Raw genomic sequence first — 20,579 nt, 5'->3', positions numbered from 1 at the left:
CAAGCAAGTGTTAGGATCTCTCCTAGGATAGCCCAATACAAACTTAAGCAGAAGCTCAGCCGGCTCAAAAGTTCGCTCAAGCTACTTAACTATCAGAATTTTAGCACATATAGGAGAGGGCACGAAGAGAGCAACTTCGGCTAGAGGAGGTGAAACAGAGGATCCTAGCACAGGGATGGATGGATGAGGAATATCAGGAAGCAAGAAAGGCTGCAAACATACTCACACAGGCCGAATACCTGTTCTACCAACAACATGCAAAGCACACCTATTTCAAAGAGGTTGATAGGAACACTAATTTTTTTCACTCCCTGATTAAAAGGAAAAAGAAGAGAAGGGAAATAGTGGCAGTGGAGCAGAGTAATGGAGGTATGACCACCAATTAGGATGAAGTGGCACAGAAATTTATGAAGCATTTTCAAGCCCAGCTTGGAGTACAGGTACATCGCATTGCATTTCAACCTGATTGCATGCAATTTGGTAGAGCACTCACGAAAGGGCACAAGTCGGATTAGTTAGAAACCCAACTGAAGAGGAGATAAGGAGAGCCCTTTTTGATATTGAAGATCTCAAAGCACCAGGCCCAGATGGGTACAGTTCCAAAATTTTTAAACAAACATAGGATATAGTCAAGCAAGATTTCACTGTAGCTGTCCTTGAGTTCTTTGCTAATGGTAGATTGCTCAGATCATAGAATCACATGCTTATAGCCCTAGTCCCCAAGATAGCCCATGCTACCGCAATGCATGACTACATACCCATATCCTACTGTACGGTATTCTGTAAGGTGATTTCAAAACTCCTAGCCAGCAGATTGGCAGATGTGATAGACCTTCTCCTCCATCTTGGTCAGATCGCTTTTGTCAAAAGCTGCCTCATCATAGATAACATCCACCTTGCACAGGAGCTGCTACGATAGTACACGAGGAAACATAGCTTACCGAGATACACATTAAAGGTGGATCTCTAGCAGACATTTGATTCGGTTCATTAGGAGTTTATGTAGGATGTCCTCACAACGTTGCAGTTTCTTGCCACTTTTATTATATGGATTAGAGAATGCATTACTACAACATCTTTCTCTGTAATAATAAATGGCAACATGCATGCCTTCTTCCGAGGCAGTTGAGGGCTCCGACAAGGTGACCCTCTCTCCTCGTACCTATTTGGACTTTCTATGGAGTACTTATCCCACTCACTTGCACAATGCACCATCTGATCAAATTTTCATTTTCATCCCATGTGTGAGCACCTACGGATAGTGCACTTGGTATATGTAGACGACCTACTACTCCTATCTCGTGGAGATGTGACATCGGTGACCTAGCTAGTTGACTATCTATCATAATTTTCCTAGATGGCAGGCCTCACAACCAATCTAGCCAAGTTGAGCATCTACATAGTAGAGATCGATGCTACCACTAGAGACTGACTGCTTGACACATTGGTTTCCAGATTGGGGAGATGCCCTTTAGATACCTAGGTATCCCAATAGCCTCCCAGAAGTTGAAGACTTCGTACTACACCATTCTATTGGACTCCCTTACTAGGAGGGTCACTTCTTGGCACAGGGCCACATTATCTTACGTAGGAAAGGTTCAACTCATAGCCTCGGTCTTTCAAGGCGTGGAGTGTTATTGGATGTCCACATTGCCCCTCCCCAGTAAAGTTGCATGTTGACCGCATTCATGTGATCTGTAGGTCGTTATGTGGATTTTAACAAACACTTTTTAAGAAAAAGATAAAATCTAATATATTTGCATTTTAATTGTCTCCAATATCAACGAATATGAATTTGACCTTAGAATGATGATACGCATCAACCGTAACATTGCCCTTGCAATACAACCGAATCGACCGAAACAACCGATTGAAATAACTGACCGAATTTAAAAATTCAATTCGATTATTTCAGAATTTTAGATTTTTTTCCAAACAAAATAGTTAATTCAGTTCAGTTTCGATTTTAAAATTTCTTATTCAATTAAATTGAAAAAACTGAATTAATCAAAATAAAAAAATAATCACTAAAATCCTAAGTAAATAAACTAAAATGGGTAAATATCTCATAATACTTAAAAATTTGATTATTTCAATTAATTTAATTTTTGATCAATTTAACTAATATTTTATCAATTCGGTTTATTCGATTTTTATCTGAAAATTTAATTTGGTTCAATTTGATTTCAATTAAGTCGGTTTGATTCGATTCAATTTTAACCAAATAATAAGCCTTGCACATGTTAAGGAAAACTATGGCAATCCCATTTTCTTTCTATTTGAAAAGGTAAATATTTAGCAACTTTTATGCATTTTTTATATAAAAAATTATATTTATTTTCTAATCTCATAATTAATTGATTATAATCATAGGTATGGAACAACTGACCAATGCCACACTTTCAAAAGGCTTGCAAGATACTCAAAGGAAATATTATTATCAAAACTACATTACTGAAATAAAGAGGGCGGTAGATGATGGTGCTTCAGTGATAGAATATTTTGTATGGTCTCTTCTTGACAACTTTTCTTCTGTAAAAAGGTAGAATCTGTCACTGCAGCGGTCTCACACGGCCTCACGACCATCTATGAAAAGGTAAATCTTCTTGACAACTTTGAATTGAGACTAGGATGCACATCAAGGTTTGGTATTAATTGTCTATGTTGACTTTAAGAATAATAAGCACTTCCTAAAGTAATCCTCTAGAGGAGTCGATAATTTTGTTCCTTTATAACTTTTTCATAGCCTTAGGTTTAACCAATATTATAATAATTTATTGTCAAATTTAATTAGAATTTTAAATATTTTATTGATCAAATTTAACTTTATTTAGTTGATTAAAAATATTTATTAGGTAAATATATTATTTTTTAACAAATTATATTTAAAAGTTTAGGAGGATTTTTTTTTTAATTTTACTGTGACTAGGGGTCATAATTTTAATTACGAAAATGGCTTTTTATAATGCATTGGGTTATTCTTTTAAATTTTACTAATAAAATTAAATATTTTTATTAATATTTTATATAAAAACTATTTTTAACAAATTAATATTTATTTTTAAAAAATATTATAGCCCCAATTATTTTCTACCTAGAACCTTACAAAGTATTGAGACGACCCTACTACATTCATGTCCATAGTAGAATTTTGTAGTAAGCTACGAATTCACCTACAACCTCAGATACACTAGTTGTCCTTACACTATGCGCTTTTGTGAGTGCTACAATGGAGTTGCGCTTGACCATATCATGAAATAACTTTGTACGTAGTTGAGTCCATTGAAAACACTAGTAATAATAAATTTTATGACATGTTACAACCTAAGTTAGCAAGTTAAATTAATTTTAACAACCTTTGTTATACACAACTTTAATTTCTAAAGGGCTTAATTATTTAGTTTTAGATGATAAAAATTTAGTTTATTAAAAGATATAATAAATTTTACATTAACACAAATGACAAAAATCCATTTGAATTGTCATCATCTATCCTTATACTGTTGGTGTGGCCATATTGATACTATATATATATATATATATATATAAAGTGAGATATGCTAGAAAATAGAGAGTAATTAATAGTGGATGATTTTAGAAATTCAAATAAATGTTACAAAAATGAGACTTGAAGAAAATTAAAGAAATATTTTAAATAGAAGATAATTCATTGAATTCTTCAATTTTTATCATCAACGTGAAATCTATATTCCCTAAGAATCGGTCCAAACTTTTCTTTATACTCATCCATATAAATCTTTCATTGTTGATCTAGTAATTGTGCCCCTATATATTGGTATCACTCGTTTGCTATTTTCTTCACTTATGGTAGTATATCTACATCTCTTCCACAATGAATCCTAAAGGGTCCGCTGCATTCTTCTTTGTATTCATTCTACTTCTCCTAGTCCAATGTGCATATGGGTATAAAACAAACAATGCGAAATTAGCTTCGAGAGTACACAAGCTAAGTCGCGATGTCTTCCCTGATGACTTTGTGTTTGGCATTGCTGCATCTGCTTATCAAGTTGAGGGAGAGGCACTCAAGGGTGGTCGAGGACCTAGCATTTGGGATGAATTTGTAAAAATTCCAGGTAACAAATTAAACTTTTAAATTTTATAGTTTTACTTATTTCTTTCTAGCTAAAATGAAAGTTATAATACAGCAGAGTGAATTTGATTTATTTGATGTGGTGTAGGTCTTATTCCAAATAATGCAACGGGTGATGTTACCGTTGATGAGTATCATCGTTATAAGGTCAAATTCATATTTTATGTTATTGATATTTGGAGACAATTAAAATGAAAATATATTAGATTTTATCTTTTTAGTGTTCGTTAAAATTTGAGTTTCATCTTACAGGAAGATATTGACATCATGAAGGAGCACAATTTTGATGCTTATCGATTTTCAATCTCTTGGACTAGAATTTTCCCAAGTAATGGAAGCTATAATAATATCCTTCTTCATAACATCATGTACATCATCATCTTACCATTTTAAAATGCTAACAATTTGCTATTCTTTTTATCTTGTAGATGGAACTGGAGCTATTAATTGGGAAGGTGTAGATTATTATGATAGACTAATTGACCAATTAATACTCAAAGGTAATTTATTTTTTCTAATTAATAAACAAATAATTTTGACATGTTTTCATATTTTTTAACCTTCTATCTTCACATTAGGTATTACTCCATATGCCAATCTCTATCACTATGATCTTCCATTGACACTCCAAAATGAGTACTTGGGTTGGTTGAGTCCGAAGATAGTGTAAGTAGCAAAGTAGAATAATTGTTTATATCATTGAAATTAATTATACTTATTGTATTGGTAAGAATTTCTAATCTAATTCATTGAAAGATGTTGTGAATTTTGATTTAGTTTATAATCATTTTGTTTAGGGATGCATTTGCGGATTATGCTGACTTTTGCTTTGAGAGATATGGTGATAGAGTGAAAAATTGGTTCACGTTCAATGAGCCAAGAGTGGTGGCAGCTCTAGGTTATGATACTGGTTTTCATGCCCCTGGAAGAGCTACTGGTAGCAAATTTGGAGGAAACTCAACTACAGAGCCTTATATTGTGGCTCATAATCTCATCTTATCTCATGCTGCAGCAGTGAATAGATATCGTGAAAAGTATCAAGTAATATGTTCTTAACAAAGTTTGTGTTGGTGTATTAGTAGTAAATTCATTCTTAGCTAATTCATAAAATCTCTTGCTATCAAAATTGAAATTTTACAAATACACATAATACTAATATACTTTTATTTTCTTGTTCAGAAAGAGCAACAAGGAAAAATTGGAATTCTTCTAGATTTTGTTTGGTATGAACCTCACACTTACTCTGACAATGATAAAGCTGCTGCTTCAAAGAGCTATAGATTTTCACATAGGATGGTAAGTAATCGTACATACTTTTTCAACACATACCTAACTATGGTTATTCTTTTCAGCAATCTAATTTTGTTTACTTTTCTTAGGTTCCTTCACCCTCTAACATATGGATATTATCCTGAGTCTATTCAAGATATTGTTAAAGAAAGATTGCCAAAGTTTACTAATGATGAAGTGGAGCTAGTTAGAGGTTCATATGACTATTTGGGAGTCAATCAATACACAACCTATTATGTTAAGGATAATGCTACAACAAATCCTAAACCTATTAGTTATCAAGATGATTGGCTCGTTGAATTTAAATGTAAGATATATACAATTTATTTTTTTAGAATGTTAAACTTAATTAAATGATATACTATAATATTATTCTACCAATAATTTCAGATGATCGAAATGGTGTACCGATTGGACCAAGAGTAAGAAATAACCTTATAACTTTTTATGTTATTATATTATAGAATTATGATTTTTTTTTCATTAAATGTAGGTCCATAATTAATTGAATACAATTGTTTATATTTCATAAGGCTCATTCTGATTGGCTCTACATAGTTCCGTGGGGTTTATACAAGGCAGTGACATATGTTAAGGAAAACTATGGCAATCCAATAATCTTTCTAGCTGAAAATGGTAAACATTTAGCATTTTTTTTACATCTTCTATATAAGAAATTATATTTATTCTCTAACATCATAACTAATTGATTATAATCATAGGCATGGATCAACCGGGCAATGTCACACTTCCAAAAGGCTTGCAGGATACTCAAAGGAGACATTATTATCAAAACTACATTACTGAACTAAAGAGGGCTATAGATGATGGTGCTTCAGTGATTGGATACTTTGCATGGTCTCTTCTTGACAACTTTGAATGGAGACTAGGATACACATCAAGGTTTGGTTTGGTCTATGTTGACTTTAAGAATAATAAGCGCTTCCCGAAGGAATCCGCTCGTTGGTTCAAGAAGATTCTCCAGAGGAATCAATAATATTGTTCCTTTGTAAATTTTTCATAGCCTTAGATTTTTTTTCTCTCTATTTTTGTTGCTTTTATCATGAAATAATCACTCTTTGTTCTTTGATGCAATGTAAATAAATAAAATTACATTTCAATATGTCTTCTATTCATTTTGAATTTTCAAAGAGATGTCAAATTAGTTTAGCAAGGTGCTGGTAATTTATCGAAAGACACCCTCTTAATTAATTTGTATTCAAACGATAAGCCTAAGGCTCATAAGTCAATCTATTTTCTATCAAAATTGATTTGTATGAAACATGATTTAAAAAGATTTTTCATGATATCTTAAATACAAAGAGTTGGTCCATGAAAATGGATTTAAAAGTCAATTATATGAGTTTGCGATTTAAGCTGAAGCTAAAATGAGCAAGAAAAAATTATAAAGATACATAATTTGGTCCAAAAAATTATATATTTTTCTTCTTCTTTTTTTTTTTTTAAATTTCATTGGATAAAGATGTTATAACTTTTAGGATGTTTTAATGATATAAGAGAAGTACGAGATATCAATTATGTTCCTGGTGGAATGAAAAGAATGACCATGTGGCTAAATCTATTTATTTTGAAGGAAGCATATGTTAATAAGGATTAATACATAAATATAAAATATATTATAGCTTTTAGTTTTTTAAAAAAAGTATAATATTTTTTCCTAATAATTTTAAAAGAAGAGTTCAACAGTCAGCCACTAGAAATAGTTTTAGAATCTGAGTTAATTATATCCATGCCAGCTAAAACTATTTTGGTAAAAATAGATATATTGATGATAAAAAAAATGACACAAAAAATGGATAGGGACTATAAAATGTATCTAGAAACCAATATAAATGTATTATTCATGAGATATAAATTCAAGTTTTTTTATTGTCAAACTTTTTGCGGTTAAAATAGCTTAACAAGCTAGCTAAAAGGGGCTCAAAAGCATAGAAAATGAGCAAAACATTTCTAAGTACAAAGAATATGTAACTACAAAAGGTACACTAATTATTCAGGTGTTTACATGCTTATTTCTTATTCTAATTCCTAGTTTATGGTTAATTAATATATTAATTACTCTCATTCATTTCCTCTGGCCAGATTTTGATATGGGAGGATAGCAAATTAAAGGTGAATCATACAATTATTATATAGAGGTGAAGTGCAAATTTGCATAACTGTCTTGTGTAGTTTGGGCTGACGAGGATGCATGGTTTATTTGACAGACGTCGACAACAAGAGCAGGACATGCAGCGCCTCCAGTCTGAACACCAGGCCGCCATGCACACAGCGGAGGAGCTTCACCTGAAAAAGCTTGGAGAAGAGAGAGAAGGCGAGAAAGAAGCAGCTGATCCGATGGCCGCAGCTGAAGCGCAGGCTTTTGAAAGAGGAGCAGTTGAGTCACATATTACAGTTCCTTTCGTCCAGAGAACTCTTACTTTTACAAACAGAACTTCCAAGCATTTCGAAATCTGGGTTTTGCATTATCAATTCCAGCATCGTTGCTGCTCTGGTCTGGTGGATGGTTGTTAGTTACCAACACGATCTCAAATCTATCTCGAATCATAAGTGACAATGTTTAAGAACTGTATTTGGATGGAATGACTATCTTGTTTAAGTTACAAGTCACTTGTGAATTTTAAGTTTAACTTACGTCGTGGAAATGGGCATTGTTCAAGATGGTTACAATCAGTCATCCAAAATTTTATACGATTTAGTCAATTCAAGGACATGTAATACATTTTTCTAGGTTTTGATTTAAAGGTAATACAGCCTTAATCATTTTTTATTATGATTTCACGGTAGGTGAATCAAAGTAGCCATGGAATCTCCATTACCAGTGGCTATCGGGATTCTCCATGTGAAACTTTAAATTTTACTTTTTATTTAGTAAATAAAATAAAATTGGAAGTATTTGTCATCGACTCTTTTATACCTTTGAACTGGTAGAGGTGAATGATACAAATTATATTTTTTTGTATTTCTAAATTTGATTTTAGCAAAATGAAAAACAAAACTAGAAATTTTGACGAATCAAGTTGTTAGTGTCACAATTGTAGATTTATCAATATATTTTGATTGTTTGATCTACCATACATTCTATTATAAATGAAAAAAAAATAGGTCAATATGCGCTTCCCGATTTACCCTGGTGGTCGGTGGGAAACTTCTGTGGGACCGGGCCGATCACCCCCAGAGATGTGGCTACTGGGATTATCATTTTTTTTTATAAATGAAAAAAAAATAGAATAACAATAGATTCTTCAAATATGAATGCAACATTTAAAGTTTTGGTTGAGTATATATTTTTATAATGTAATTAAAAATAAATTTATAAATTAAAATCACTTAATTTATTCAATATTTATTGATTTTCTTTTATTTAATAGGTCAATATATATATATATATATATATATATATATGCATTACGTTGTAAATAATTAGCAATGGAGATAAAATAAATATACTTAAAATTTTATGTCAAATTCAATTATTTTTCAAATGAATGATATATTTTTAAAAGGCATGTTGCTGCCATTTTGAAAAGGAGTAAAGATTACCCAAGTAATGTCTAAATCTGATTTTACAAAGAAAAGATAAATGATTTGAAATAAGGAGATAGTATTTTTAATTATCTCCAGAAAGTGATCAGAATAATCTAAGGATAAGAGCAAACCAAATGAAAAATAAGTCAAATAGATCAATGTCTTCTATTTCTATTAAATATGTATACACGATATTTTAGATATAGATGATAAAGTCAAACAAATCAATCTATTCTATTGCTATTAAAAATTAATTTACATGATATTTTAGATATATATATATATATATATATGGATGAAAAAGTCAAACAAAATAATCTCTTCTATTGCGGCTAAAAATTTTCATGATATTTTAGATTTAGATGATAACTCATTGACTTATCGAATTATTATCGTTAATTTGAAACACATATGCTCAAAGAATTGGTCTCGACAGTCATCCATTTAACTCACACCTTGTTCTGCTCCTATAAATATATATACAACTCAATTCCTCTTCTTCATTAATCATAGTGCACACTCATCTCCATAATGAATTTCAGAGAGTCTTCGCCATTATTTTTCTTTTCATTAATTTTACTTCTCCTAGTCCAATGTACGTATGGATATAAAACAAACAGTGTGAAATCGGCTTCAAGAGTACATAAACTAAGCCGCAATGTCTTTCCTGATGGCTTCGTATTTGGCACTGCTGCATCTGCTTATCAAGTTGAGGGAGAGGCACTCAAAGGTGGTCGGGGACCTAGCATCTGGGATGAATTTGTAAAAATTCCAGGTAAGATATCAAAATTTAATTTTATAACTTTATTTATTTCTTTCTAAAATTGAAGTTATATTGTGAACTGGATTTGATTTGTTTGTTATGGGTGTAGGTCTAATCCCAGATAATGCAACCGGTGATGTTACAGTTGATGAGTATCATCATTTCAAGGTCAAATTCATATTTTATACTTTTGAACACAAATAAATTTGTTGATATCTGGAGACAATTAAAATGCTAATAGATTTTTATCTTTTTCTTAAGTTTCTTAAAGTTTGAGTTTGATCGCACAGGAAGATATTGACATCATGAAGGAGCACAATTTTGATGCTTATCGATTCTCAATCTCTTGGACTAGAATTTTCCCAAGTAATGAAAAGCTATAATTTTTCTTCATAATATCTTGGAAATTAGCTTACCTTTTAAATACTAATAATTTGTTATTCCTTTTATCTTGCAGATGGAACGGGAGCTATTAATTGGGAAGGTGTAGATTATTATGATAGGTTAATTGACCATTTAATACTGAAAGGTAACTTGTGTTTTTTCTTCTAACTAATAGATAAATAACTTTTACATATTTTTATATGTTTAAAATATGTTATTTTCATTTTTCTATTAGGTATTACTCCATATGTCAATCTCTATCATTACGATCTTCCATTGACACTCCAAAATGAGTATTTGGGTTGGTTGAGTCCGAAGATAGTGTAAGTAGTAGAATAGAATAATTACTCATTTTATTGAATTTGACTATGTTTATTGTATATCTAATAATTTCTAATGTTACCTATCAAATATTTGATTTATTTTATAATCATTTTGTTTAGGAATGCATTTGCGGATTATGCTGACTTTTGCTTTGAGAGATACGGTGATAGGGTGAAAAATTGGTTCACATTCAATGAGCCAAGAGTGGTGGCAGCTCTAGGTTATGACACGGGTTTTCATGCCCCTGGAAGAGCTACTGATAGCAAATTTGGAGGAAACTCAACTACGGAGCCTTACATTGTAGCTCATAATCTCATCTTATCTCATGCTGCAGCAGTGAATAGATATCGTGAGAAGTACCAAGTAATGCATTCTCAATAAATTTTATATTGGTGTATTTTGTTATCACATAGTAGCTAAGTCAAAAAATCTCTTCTCATCAAATTAAAAATGCAATAACATAACTTGTATAATAAATTAACAAAACTTATCTCATGATATATTCTGGTACATGTATGCTATATAATACTAAAATATTTTTTTTCTTATTCAGAAGGAGCAACAAGGAAAAATTGGAATTCTTCTAGATTTTGTTTGGTACGAGCCACACACTTACTCTGACAATGATACAGCTGCTGCTCAAAGAGCTATAGATTTTCACATCGGATGGTAATTATGAGTAAAAGCTTGATTTTCAAAACTAACTATTAATTATGATTATCTTTTTTTAGCATAATCTAATTTATTTTTTTTAGGTTCCTTCACCCTCTAACATATGGATACTATCCTGAATCCATCCAAGACATAGTTAAAGAAAGACTACCACAGTTTACTAATGATGAAGTGGAGTTGGTTAAAGGTTCATATGACTACTTGGGAGTCAATCAATACACAACCTATTATGTTAAGGATAATGGTACAATCAATCCTAAACCTATTAGCTATCAGGATGATTGGCACGTTGAATTTAAATGTGAGACACATACAATCATTTCTTTCTTGTCAATATTAAACTTAATAAAATGATCTATTAGTAATATAGTTTGCTCTACTATTTTTTTCAGATGATAGAAATGGCGTGCCAATTGGACCAAGGGTAAGAAATTAGCTTCTTGTGATTATGCTATGAAATTTTAGATTTTGACTTAATGTGGGATTTTAATTGATAGAAGGTAATTTTTATATGTCATTAGGCCCACTCGGATTGGCTCTATATAGTTCCATGGGGTTTATACAAGGCAGTGACATATGTTAAGGAAAATTATGGCAACCCAATCATCTTTCTATCAGAAAATGGTAAATATTTGTATAAAAAATTATATTTATTCTCTAAACTCAAAATCAATTGATTATAATCTTAGGTATGGATCAACCTGGCAATGTCACACTTCCTCGAGGCTTGCAAGATACTCAAAGGAGACATTATTATCAAAATTATATTATTGAGCTAAAAAGGGCCATCGATGATGGTGCTTCAGTGATTGGATACTTCGCATGGTCTCTTCTTGATAACTTTGAATGGAGACTAGGATATTCATCAAGGTTTGGTATTGTATATGTCGACTTCAAGAATAACAAGCGCTATCCAAAGGAATCAGCTCGTTGGTTCAAGAAGATTCTCGAGAGGAGTCAATAAATTAGTTCTTTGCTTATTTTTTTGTATAACTTTTAGCTTTTAGTCCCCTCCCCCTAGTTTAGTTGCTTTTATCATGAAATAAACACTTGATGTCACTGGAAATAAATAAAATTATATTCCAATCATGCAACTGTATTTCATTTTGGCACTTTTAAAGAGATGTCAAATTAGTTCAGCAAAAGGTGTGAATAATTTATCAACACCCTTCTAATTAATTTTTAATTAAGATGGCCACCAGGCTCATAAGTCAATCTATTTCCTCTCAAAATTGATTTGTTTAGAACTTTTTGCATACAAAATTGTTATCTTCGAATTTCATGATATTGATTTTAGATTTTCGAGTTTTGTATTTTTTTTATTTTAATTGTATTGATTATTAAATTCAATGGAAATGAAATTCAATAAAAATATAAAAAAAATACAATAAAAGAATGCACAATGCAAACATATAAGTCAACAAGGAAGAATAAAATGTTAAAATAATTATGATTTTTATGATCATTTTATATATCTCTATTTTGGGGAGGTATGGAGAGGGGGTTTAGATTTTAGAGTTTTGTATTTTTATTTTAATTGCATTGATTAATAAATTCAATGGAAATGAAATGCAATAAAAATATAAAAAAATGCAATAAAAATGCAAACATATAAGTCAACCTGGAAAAATAAAATGTTAAAATAATTATAATTTTTATGATCATTTTATATATCTTTATTTTGGTGAGATCACAAGGGACCAGTATAATTGCACCATGTTGGCTTGCCTCATATAAATACTCCTCTTCCTTTTTTTTCTTAGTTCGCTAAAAAACTTCAAAATTATTTATATTTTACTGATGTGCTTAAACATGAAGATAAATTATCAAAAATATAAAATTAATAATTTGAAAATTTATGAATAATAATTATGAAAAAAATAGATGTAAGGAGTTCTTTTTATAAAAAATCACATAGCAATTTGGCAGATAACAATCATTCATCAAATTTAAAAAAAAAAACTTAATTCAGTAAAAAAAAAACTTGTTTGGTTATCAAAATTTAAACTTAAATTGATGAAAACTTTTTTCTAAAACATTTAATAGTAAAAAAATATATTAAATAAATCAACTTAAATATTAATAAAATTAGTTTATTAATTAACAATGTATAGATAAACTTATTTATTAAATTATATAAATTTTAATTATAAATTTTCATTAAATACCTAAAAATTATAGTGATTTATAAATTTTAATAGTCTTAATTAAGTCATTCATAATAGGTTAAAAATAAAAAATATATAACTTTTATGTATTGAATAAATATTTAATTTAATTTCTAAAGATAATGAATTATTAGTTGGGTTCGATAAAAAAATTTAATAAATAATTTTGAATAAGCTTGATATGATAGCTAAATACACAAACTTTTACGCCCCTAACCAAAGCAATTTTATTTCCATTTTCAACATATAGTAGCACATATCTTTGCACTGCTTGCCCTTCCAGGTCTGCCCGAATTGCCACTGTGCCAACACCAACTTATCGGAACTCACCGTTCGACGATTACTAACGGCGATACTGAAGGAGAGTACCTGCAACGGATCATAGAGGTGCCAATTCTATACCCAATTTCTCTATGTCCACTGCTAGGGCCAGAGCCACGGAGCCAGTGGTGCAGCCATATGAGGACCGGAGGAGGTAATCATCCCCTCTGAGATTTATGGACCAACCAAATTGATTTAAGTCAATAAATTTGATTCGGTCGTAATTTTATCAAATCAATTTCAATTTTAATCAATAAAATCTTTATCTCCGCACCTACCCAGATTTAATTTGAAACCTATCTAATTTTAATTTAACACTCTTGCTTTGTGTTCAACGATTCAGTACGTTTATTTATTATTATTATCAAAAATCCTTCTAATTCCTTTTAAATCGATTAAATTGATTTAATCTAATAAACTTAGTTCGGTCATAACTTAGCTAAATCAATTTCAAATCAATTTTGATTTAAATTAATGAAACTGTTATCTATGCACTACTCGTATGCGCCAATTACATGGAGAATTAAGGTGAATGATCCATAGATAGAAAAGAAAAAATCATATAAATTACATTAAATATAATATAAAAGGGGCTTCACACATCTATAAATATACATATAAAAATTAATATCACATCATAAATTAAAATCTAAACTACATCTAAATAGGTAAATGTTCCTTTCCATTATGAATAGCGATTGTATGGCCAATCATTGTGGGTATAATGGTAGATGCCCGAGACCAAGTTACTATTATTTCTTTCTCTTCCCTCGTGTTGAGTTTTTCAATTTTTGCCGATAAATGATTAGCTACAAAAGGGTTTTTTTTTAGTGAACGTGTCATGTCACAGTGTATTACTCCTTTTTTTTTACATTTTTTATTTTAAAGATTGGCATTCTATGTCCAATATCTCGATCTAAGTTAAGTATGGAGGTCAGAATAAATACAATAATGATGAATGGAAAAAAGATAAAATCCTTTAGCTAGAAAAGGGGCGGATGTAGCCAAGTGGATCAAGGCAGTGGATTGTGAATCCACCATGCGCGGGTTCAATTCCCGTCGTTCGCCCATTACATTTTTTTCAAATTAAAAAAAATTCTATTTTCAATATTCCTATTTACGGCGACGAAGAATAAAACTATCACTATATTTTTTCCTTTTCCTACTTCTTCTTCCAAGCGCAGGATAACCCCAAGGGGTTGTGGGTTTTTTTCTACCAATTGGGGCTCTCCCCTCACCGCCCCCATGGGGATGGTCTACAGGGTTCATAACTACTCCTCTTACTACAGGACGCTTACCTAGCCAACACTTAGATCCGGCTCTACCCAAACTTTTTTGGGCCCGGCGTCAGGCTGCCAATTGTTAGAAATTTTACATGCTCGATTTAGCTATGATTTTGAGATTTTGAAGCTCGATTCTAATTTGTATTGGTCAATTTGTGGGCTATCTTGAGTGAGAATTTTACTCATTTGATTTCGCTTGATTTTTGACACATATATTGAATTAATATTGTTTATTGATTGGTTTATTATTGTACGTTCTAAAATTGTGACTTTGTGATAAAATTTGATAATTATAAAATTATGTCAAATATTTAGTTATAATTATTTGAGTTACGATAATATTGTGTGATGATGTTTATGAATTTTCAAGTTTGAATTTTTAACTTAAAAATTTATTATTACAAATTTTAGAAAATAATTCATTGATTGCGATATTTGATAATTATTGATATTATAATTATTATTGAGTTTGTATTATGATTTTTCTACTTAGAAATAATCAAAAATTGAATAATTATAAATTTTAAAAAATAATTCTTTATTGATATTTTTTTTGGATTATTAGATTTTTCTAGTTAGGTATTTTATGCATTTATCCACTTTAATACAAGAAACTCTTGGAATGAAGAAAGGAAAAAACTATTGACTCATTTTTTTAAACCAAAAGAGCATACATTGACAAGTTAGAAGTATTCTCCATCTAATAGATATGTCAAATTTCAGTGATCAACAACCTAACAAATCTCCTAAAATTGAAATTGATGTCAGTTCTCTTAAATCTGATCTGACATTACATACTCCAATATGGAAATATCTAGTTAATCAAAGGTATCAAATTAGATGAGCTTATAATAAGATGCAATCATATCAATCTATTAAGAATGAGTATCCACTGTCAAATTCAAAAGTCAAAATCGGCTATTCCAAAGTCATTGATTTAAGAAATTTACTTGGTTAGAGTATTCTCCTTCGAAAGATGTTGCATTTTGCTTTCCATGCTTCTTGTTTGAACATAAACATTCTCGCAATCTTGCATTTATGATGGATGGATTCAAATATTGGAAGCGAGTTAATGATGGGTTTGATGTGCATTTTTGATGCATATAAAATGCAATACTTCACTAAATAACAATGTTGTGGAATATCTTGATAATTGTTGATGCAATCAACCTTAGGTCAAGTTTGACCAAGCTTGGTTTGACTTGAGTTGGATTTTGGTGTTTGATCAATATATTGGTTAGGTGTTAAGTAGGTTCAGGTTGAATGAATACTTATGATGAAAAGTCCAAGTGGATCATGGAGGATCAAACATTTGGCACGAGACTGGAAATTCAAGTAGCTCATGGAGGACCAACTACTTCGCGAGATGAAAAGTCCAAGTGAATTAAGGTTGATCAGACACTTAATGATCAAAAGTCTAATAGAAAAGTTGGCAAGAGGAAAGTCCAAGTGGGACAAGGTTGATCAGACACTTGGTGATTTAAAGTCTTGGCAAGTCAAGGTTGATCGGATGCTAAACAACAATGAAGTCCTGATAAGTTGAGGTCAACCAAATACTAGGCAACGAGAAAGTCTCGATAGGTTAAGGTTGACCGGATGCCAGACAATAATGAAGTCCTGATAGGTCAAGGTTGACTATATTTTAGGCAACGAGATGTCTTGACAGGTCAAGGATGACCGGATGACCGGATGCCATGAAATGGAAGTAGAAAATGACAAAGTAAACTTCTGAAGGTCATAACTTTTAACTTGGATATCAAAACAAGATAATCTTTGGTGCAAAATAAAGCTCGTTCAGAGATGTATCTTGTTACTCAAATCGATTCGACTGATTATGTATATTAGTTGACTGATTTGGATCAAAACTGAATAGAAGCAAATCGATTCAACTAATAAGGGTAATCAGTCGACTGGTGTTGTTTTAGAAGTATACAAAAATGAATCGATTCTATTGATTGGCAAATTGATTCAATTAATATTTATAAAAATCAATAAAATTAGATAGATTTCAGAAGATTCAAAAGTCATTATTTGATTGCTAGCCAAATCAGACGATTAGTGGAGGATATCGACCGACTGATAGGAAAAAATCAACCCTAACATCAATTGTATAAGTAGGATTTCGCTTGAAGGAGAAGACACCAATTTTTAGGGGTTTGAGGAAGAAACATTCCTGCATTTCCAAACCAACAAGAGATTATTTCAAGCAACAAAAAAACATCCAAAGTAAGATTTCATTTGAAAAGGTATTTTTGTTTTCATTTGTAATTGTATTTGTATTTTTATTATATTATTGTATTCTTATAAGAATAAGCTTGTGAGAGGCTTCTTCGCCTCCAGAGGGTATCTAAAAAAGAGGAGTTCATAGTTGAGGTAGATAGCTCAGAGTACCTTGGATTAGTTGCCTCAAGAAGGTGGAAACCAAGTAAAATTCAAGAGTTGTGCATGTGGAGTCACGCTTGAATTAAGGTTTCCGCTGAGTATTCAAACAACAAGAATAAAATGAAGACAATAAGCAATTGGAGCTATTTCCCCCCCTTTAGCTCGCACGAGTCCTAACAATAATTTGATGAATGTACCTCATCATATTGGCAAAGTGATGAATGCACAATCTTTAGAAGAAAAGTAGAAGAACAGATTGTGACTTACAACAATTATTGAATGTCACGCCCCGAGGAGGCCGTCCGAAAAATTTCGACAGCATCTCCCCAGTAACTATGACAATTCCCCTAATATATACATGCATACACAGCCACAGACGGCTGGAATAAGGACAACACGTCCAATAGATAAACACAACAATCAACAGATATAAAATAAAGGCCTACACGGCCATACAACCACTACACATGCATACTATACCACACAGACAGGATATAAGACCTACACGGTCGTATCAACTAACTAAATGCAAACGAAATACTAAAACCATTAACCACAAAAGTTTCACATGCCATGTCCGAAAACATCGAAACAGAAAACTCCAAGAGACCACAATAAAGTTCACAAGTACGAATCCAAGTCCACAAATCACAAGTCCACATCCAAGTACATAAACCATACCATAAACACTAGACCAACGATAAACCAAAACGGAAAACCTCCTGCTGTGAGATGGGACCAGCCGACTGAACCTCCAAGCTCCAGTAAACCTATCTGCTACCTGGGGAGGAAACAAAGTAACCCCAGAGTCTGGGTAGTAAGCATTAGATGCTCAGTGGATACAAAATAATAGATGTGCATGAACAGATAACCAGGAAGATAGACAATATCAACAGGTATAGGTATCAACAGATAACAGAGATCATGGTAATCAAGCATGGTATCTCAACAAGAATAATAAGGAAAGAATAGTGCTACGCAACAGAGGTAGGTATCAGTACATGTGAGCATATAATTAATGGAAGTCGAACATGGTATATCAACTGAACAATAAAGATGAAGGATACAAGGCAACAGGTATATATATGATCATGTATGTAATGTCATACGAATGCAACAATCATAGCAAATAAGTGCAACAGTCGAAATCAGATGCATAAATTAAACTATGCAATAATCCTACCAAAAATGCATGTAAAACACACGGCAACCATAGCAAACAAATGCAAGTCTCTGTCCGCACTCTGCATTCCCCAGTCACCCTCCCAGAGCACAGTGAACTGAGGGGCCAAACAAGACATACTGCACAGACTCCAACACACAAACCACCGTAATCTGGTGGGGAGTGGCAGTGTAACAGGAGGGCTATATAGCCAGTCCTGGTTGCACCCAACAATAGTGCAAGTTGGCTCTTTCCACTGATCACACCACTACACGGTGCAGGGCCAGAGCCAACAAGAACAGCCAACAATGCTGTCCACAACATCTACAACTATCATGAATGCATGATGATCATTCCAACATGTAATAGCTACAGATAATTAGCATGCTTATCAGGAATAATGAGAGGTCAACATGGATCAACGACACAACGGTAATACAGGTCTACAGTAGATGAATCCATTGAAGGTTATACAACATGAATCAGGTAATGAATCATACATGTGTCAACAGGATAAATGATATAGTTACAAAAGTATCAATATGGAATCAACCGATCGTCACAAGGTCAACAGTAGGTTTCAAGCATGGATATCAAAGGTATTATCTAAAGAACTACGTCAAATAACAGGAAGACAACAGAAGAGATAAAATAGTAACAAGATGAACATGCACTATGAAAAGACGACCTGTGTTGACCAAACACAGGAGTACCCACCTGATCTGACGAATGTCAAATACAAGAACCCCAAATACGAACTCCGTATATAGCAGGATCAACCAATCAGAGTCCTGCCCATTAAAACAAACAACACTCACTAATTATAATTATATATTTAATATAAGCATTTAATTCTATCACCAACTATGATACATCAACCTAACCAAATCTAGTCAACCCGTTCCATACTTATCCTTAACCGAATTTAAATGAGCAACACCCTTTAATCGGTAAAATCAACAACTCTAACCAACCTATAACACAAAACCCTCATAAACAAGTCCACCGGATCCCACATCAAACTAATTTACTTAACCTAACTAGTCTAATTAACCTAACTAACCTAACTAATCTAATTAACCTAATCAACTAATTTAATCCCTGTCCAAACTTGCAACCAAATAACCCTAATAGGTTTCAACATTACACCTAGCATCCAAACCCCATTTAAACAAATGAAATCCATACTCTCATTAGCTACCACCGGATCCCACAACAATCAATAGATCCAATAGAACAGTAAGTTGTGGAAAACCCCAAATCCACAAGAACGGCTCCAATCCACACAACAACCCAACATTCAATCAACTTCAACAATAATCCCATAAAACAGTAACTCCCAACAATCCCACAGAATCAACCTATTACTATCCTATATCCACGGACAGAACAGAAATCCTAATTACACAATAACCTTTCCATAAAATCGAGATCATCAACACAACCCAAATCCAAACCATAACAAATCCAACCTAGAAGAATCAACGTTACCAGGAATCTTACTTCAAATCCGTGCCCTAGCTCAGCCCTAATCGAGCTTCGGTCCTCCTCCAGCTATAGCTCCAGCGTCGGCTGGACTCTCTCTCGGCGTCGACGTCGGGTAAGGAAGGCAGCTTGAAGAGGGAACTCGGTGACTGAAGGTAGAGGCGGCGGCGTCGCTGCTGGTTTTCTTCTTCTTCGGCATAGGAGGGTGCGACAATCTTCCTTGAGACTTGGCGTCGGCGTTGTGTGGCAGCAAGGCAGAGGAGGGGAGGAAGGCGGCGGCTTTGGCCTTCACGCGACGGGCGGAGCAGGTTCAGGGCGGCGTCGGGCGCCGGGCGTTGGCGTCGAGCGAGATGCAGCGGCGAAGGAAGGAGACAGAGCTGCGGGGGGTCGCGAGCAGAGGGAGAGAAGCGGCGGTGGATCCAAGCGGCGGCGGCTTAAGGCGGCGGCGGAGTGGCTTCGGTTTGGGAGGCAAGGGCGGCGGCAACGATTCGGCGGCAGAGAGGAGGAAGGAAAGGCGCGGTGGGGATTGGGAGAAGAGGAAAGGCAAGGGTCGCGATTTGTGTTTTAAAAAGGAATACACAGTAAGTGTGGGTTAGGGGGTGTTTGGTTTTAAGTTGTATTTTTTCAACGGAAAGTTGGGGTTGAAAATATGTAAATATATAATTGGGGTTGAGAAAAGGTTGAG

At 32.9% G+C, this 20,579-nt stretch overlaps 1 protein-coding gene, 1 long non-coding RNA gene and 1 pseudogene across 2 annotated transcripts; 2 read left to right on the top strand and 1 right to left on the bottom strand.

The window, feature by feature from the left end:
* Nucleotides 1–3,946: 3,946 nt before the first annotated feature.
* On the top strand, nucleotides 3,947–6,398 carry LOC141813187 (beta-glucosidase 26-like; annotated as a pseudogene).
* Nucleotides 6,399–9,589: 3,191 nt separating this feature from the next.
* On the top strand, nucleotides 9,590–12,057 carry LOC141813310 (beta-glucosidase 26-like). Its single transcript, XM_074701251.1, has 11 exons — nucleotides 9,590–9,725; nucleotides 9,823–9,881; nucleotides 10,004–10,079; nucleotides 10,171–10,242; nucleotides 10,333–10,420; nucleotides 10,541–10,784; nucleotides 10,975–11,090; nucleotides 11,177–11,394; nucleotides 11,486–11,517; nucleotides 11,615–11,717; nucleotides 11,783–12,057. The coding sequence occupies exons 3-11, from the start codon at nucleotides 10,019–10,021 to the stop codon at nucleotides 12,055–12,057; spliced, it is 1,209 nt and encodes a 402-aa protein (XP_074557352.1). The 5' UTR covers nucleotides 9,590–9,725; nucleotides 9,823–9,881; nucleotides 10,004–10,018.
* Nucleotides 12,058–17,770: 5,713 nt separating this feature from the next.
* LOC141812824 (uncharacterized) lies at nucleotides 17,771–20,377 on the bottom strand. The gene is made up of 3 exons (XR_012600352.1): nucleotides 19,913–20,377; nucleotides 19,127–19,200; nucleotides 17,771–18,028 (listed from the first exon to the last, which is right to left on the bottom strand). It is a non-coding gene; the product is annotated as an uncharacterized LOC141812824 (long non-coding RNA).
* Nucleotides 20,378–20,579: the final 202 nt, after the last annotated feature.

This window comes from Curcuma longa, chromosome 20 (genome assembly GCF_044706935.1).
Source record: "Curcuma longa cultivar G26 ecotype Majalengka, Jawa Barat chromosome 20, ITB_CL_G26_1.1, whole genome shotgun sequence".
NCBI classification, from domain to species: Eukaryota; Viridiplantae; Streptophyta; class Magnoliopsida; order Zingiberales; family Zingiberaceae; genus Curcuma; species Curcuma longa.
The sequence above is the reverse complement of the archived record's forward strand: the minus strand, read 5'-3'. Positions and strand labels throughout refer to the sequence as shown.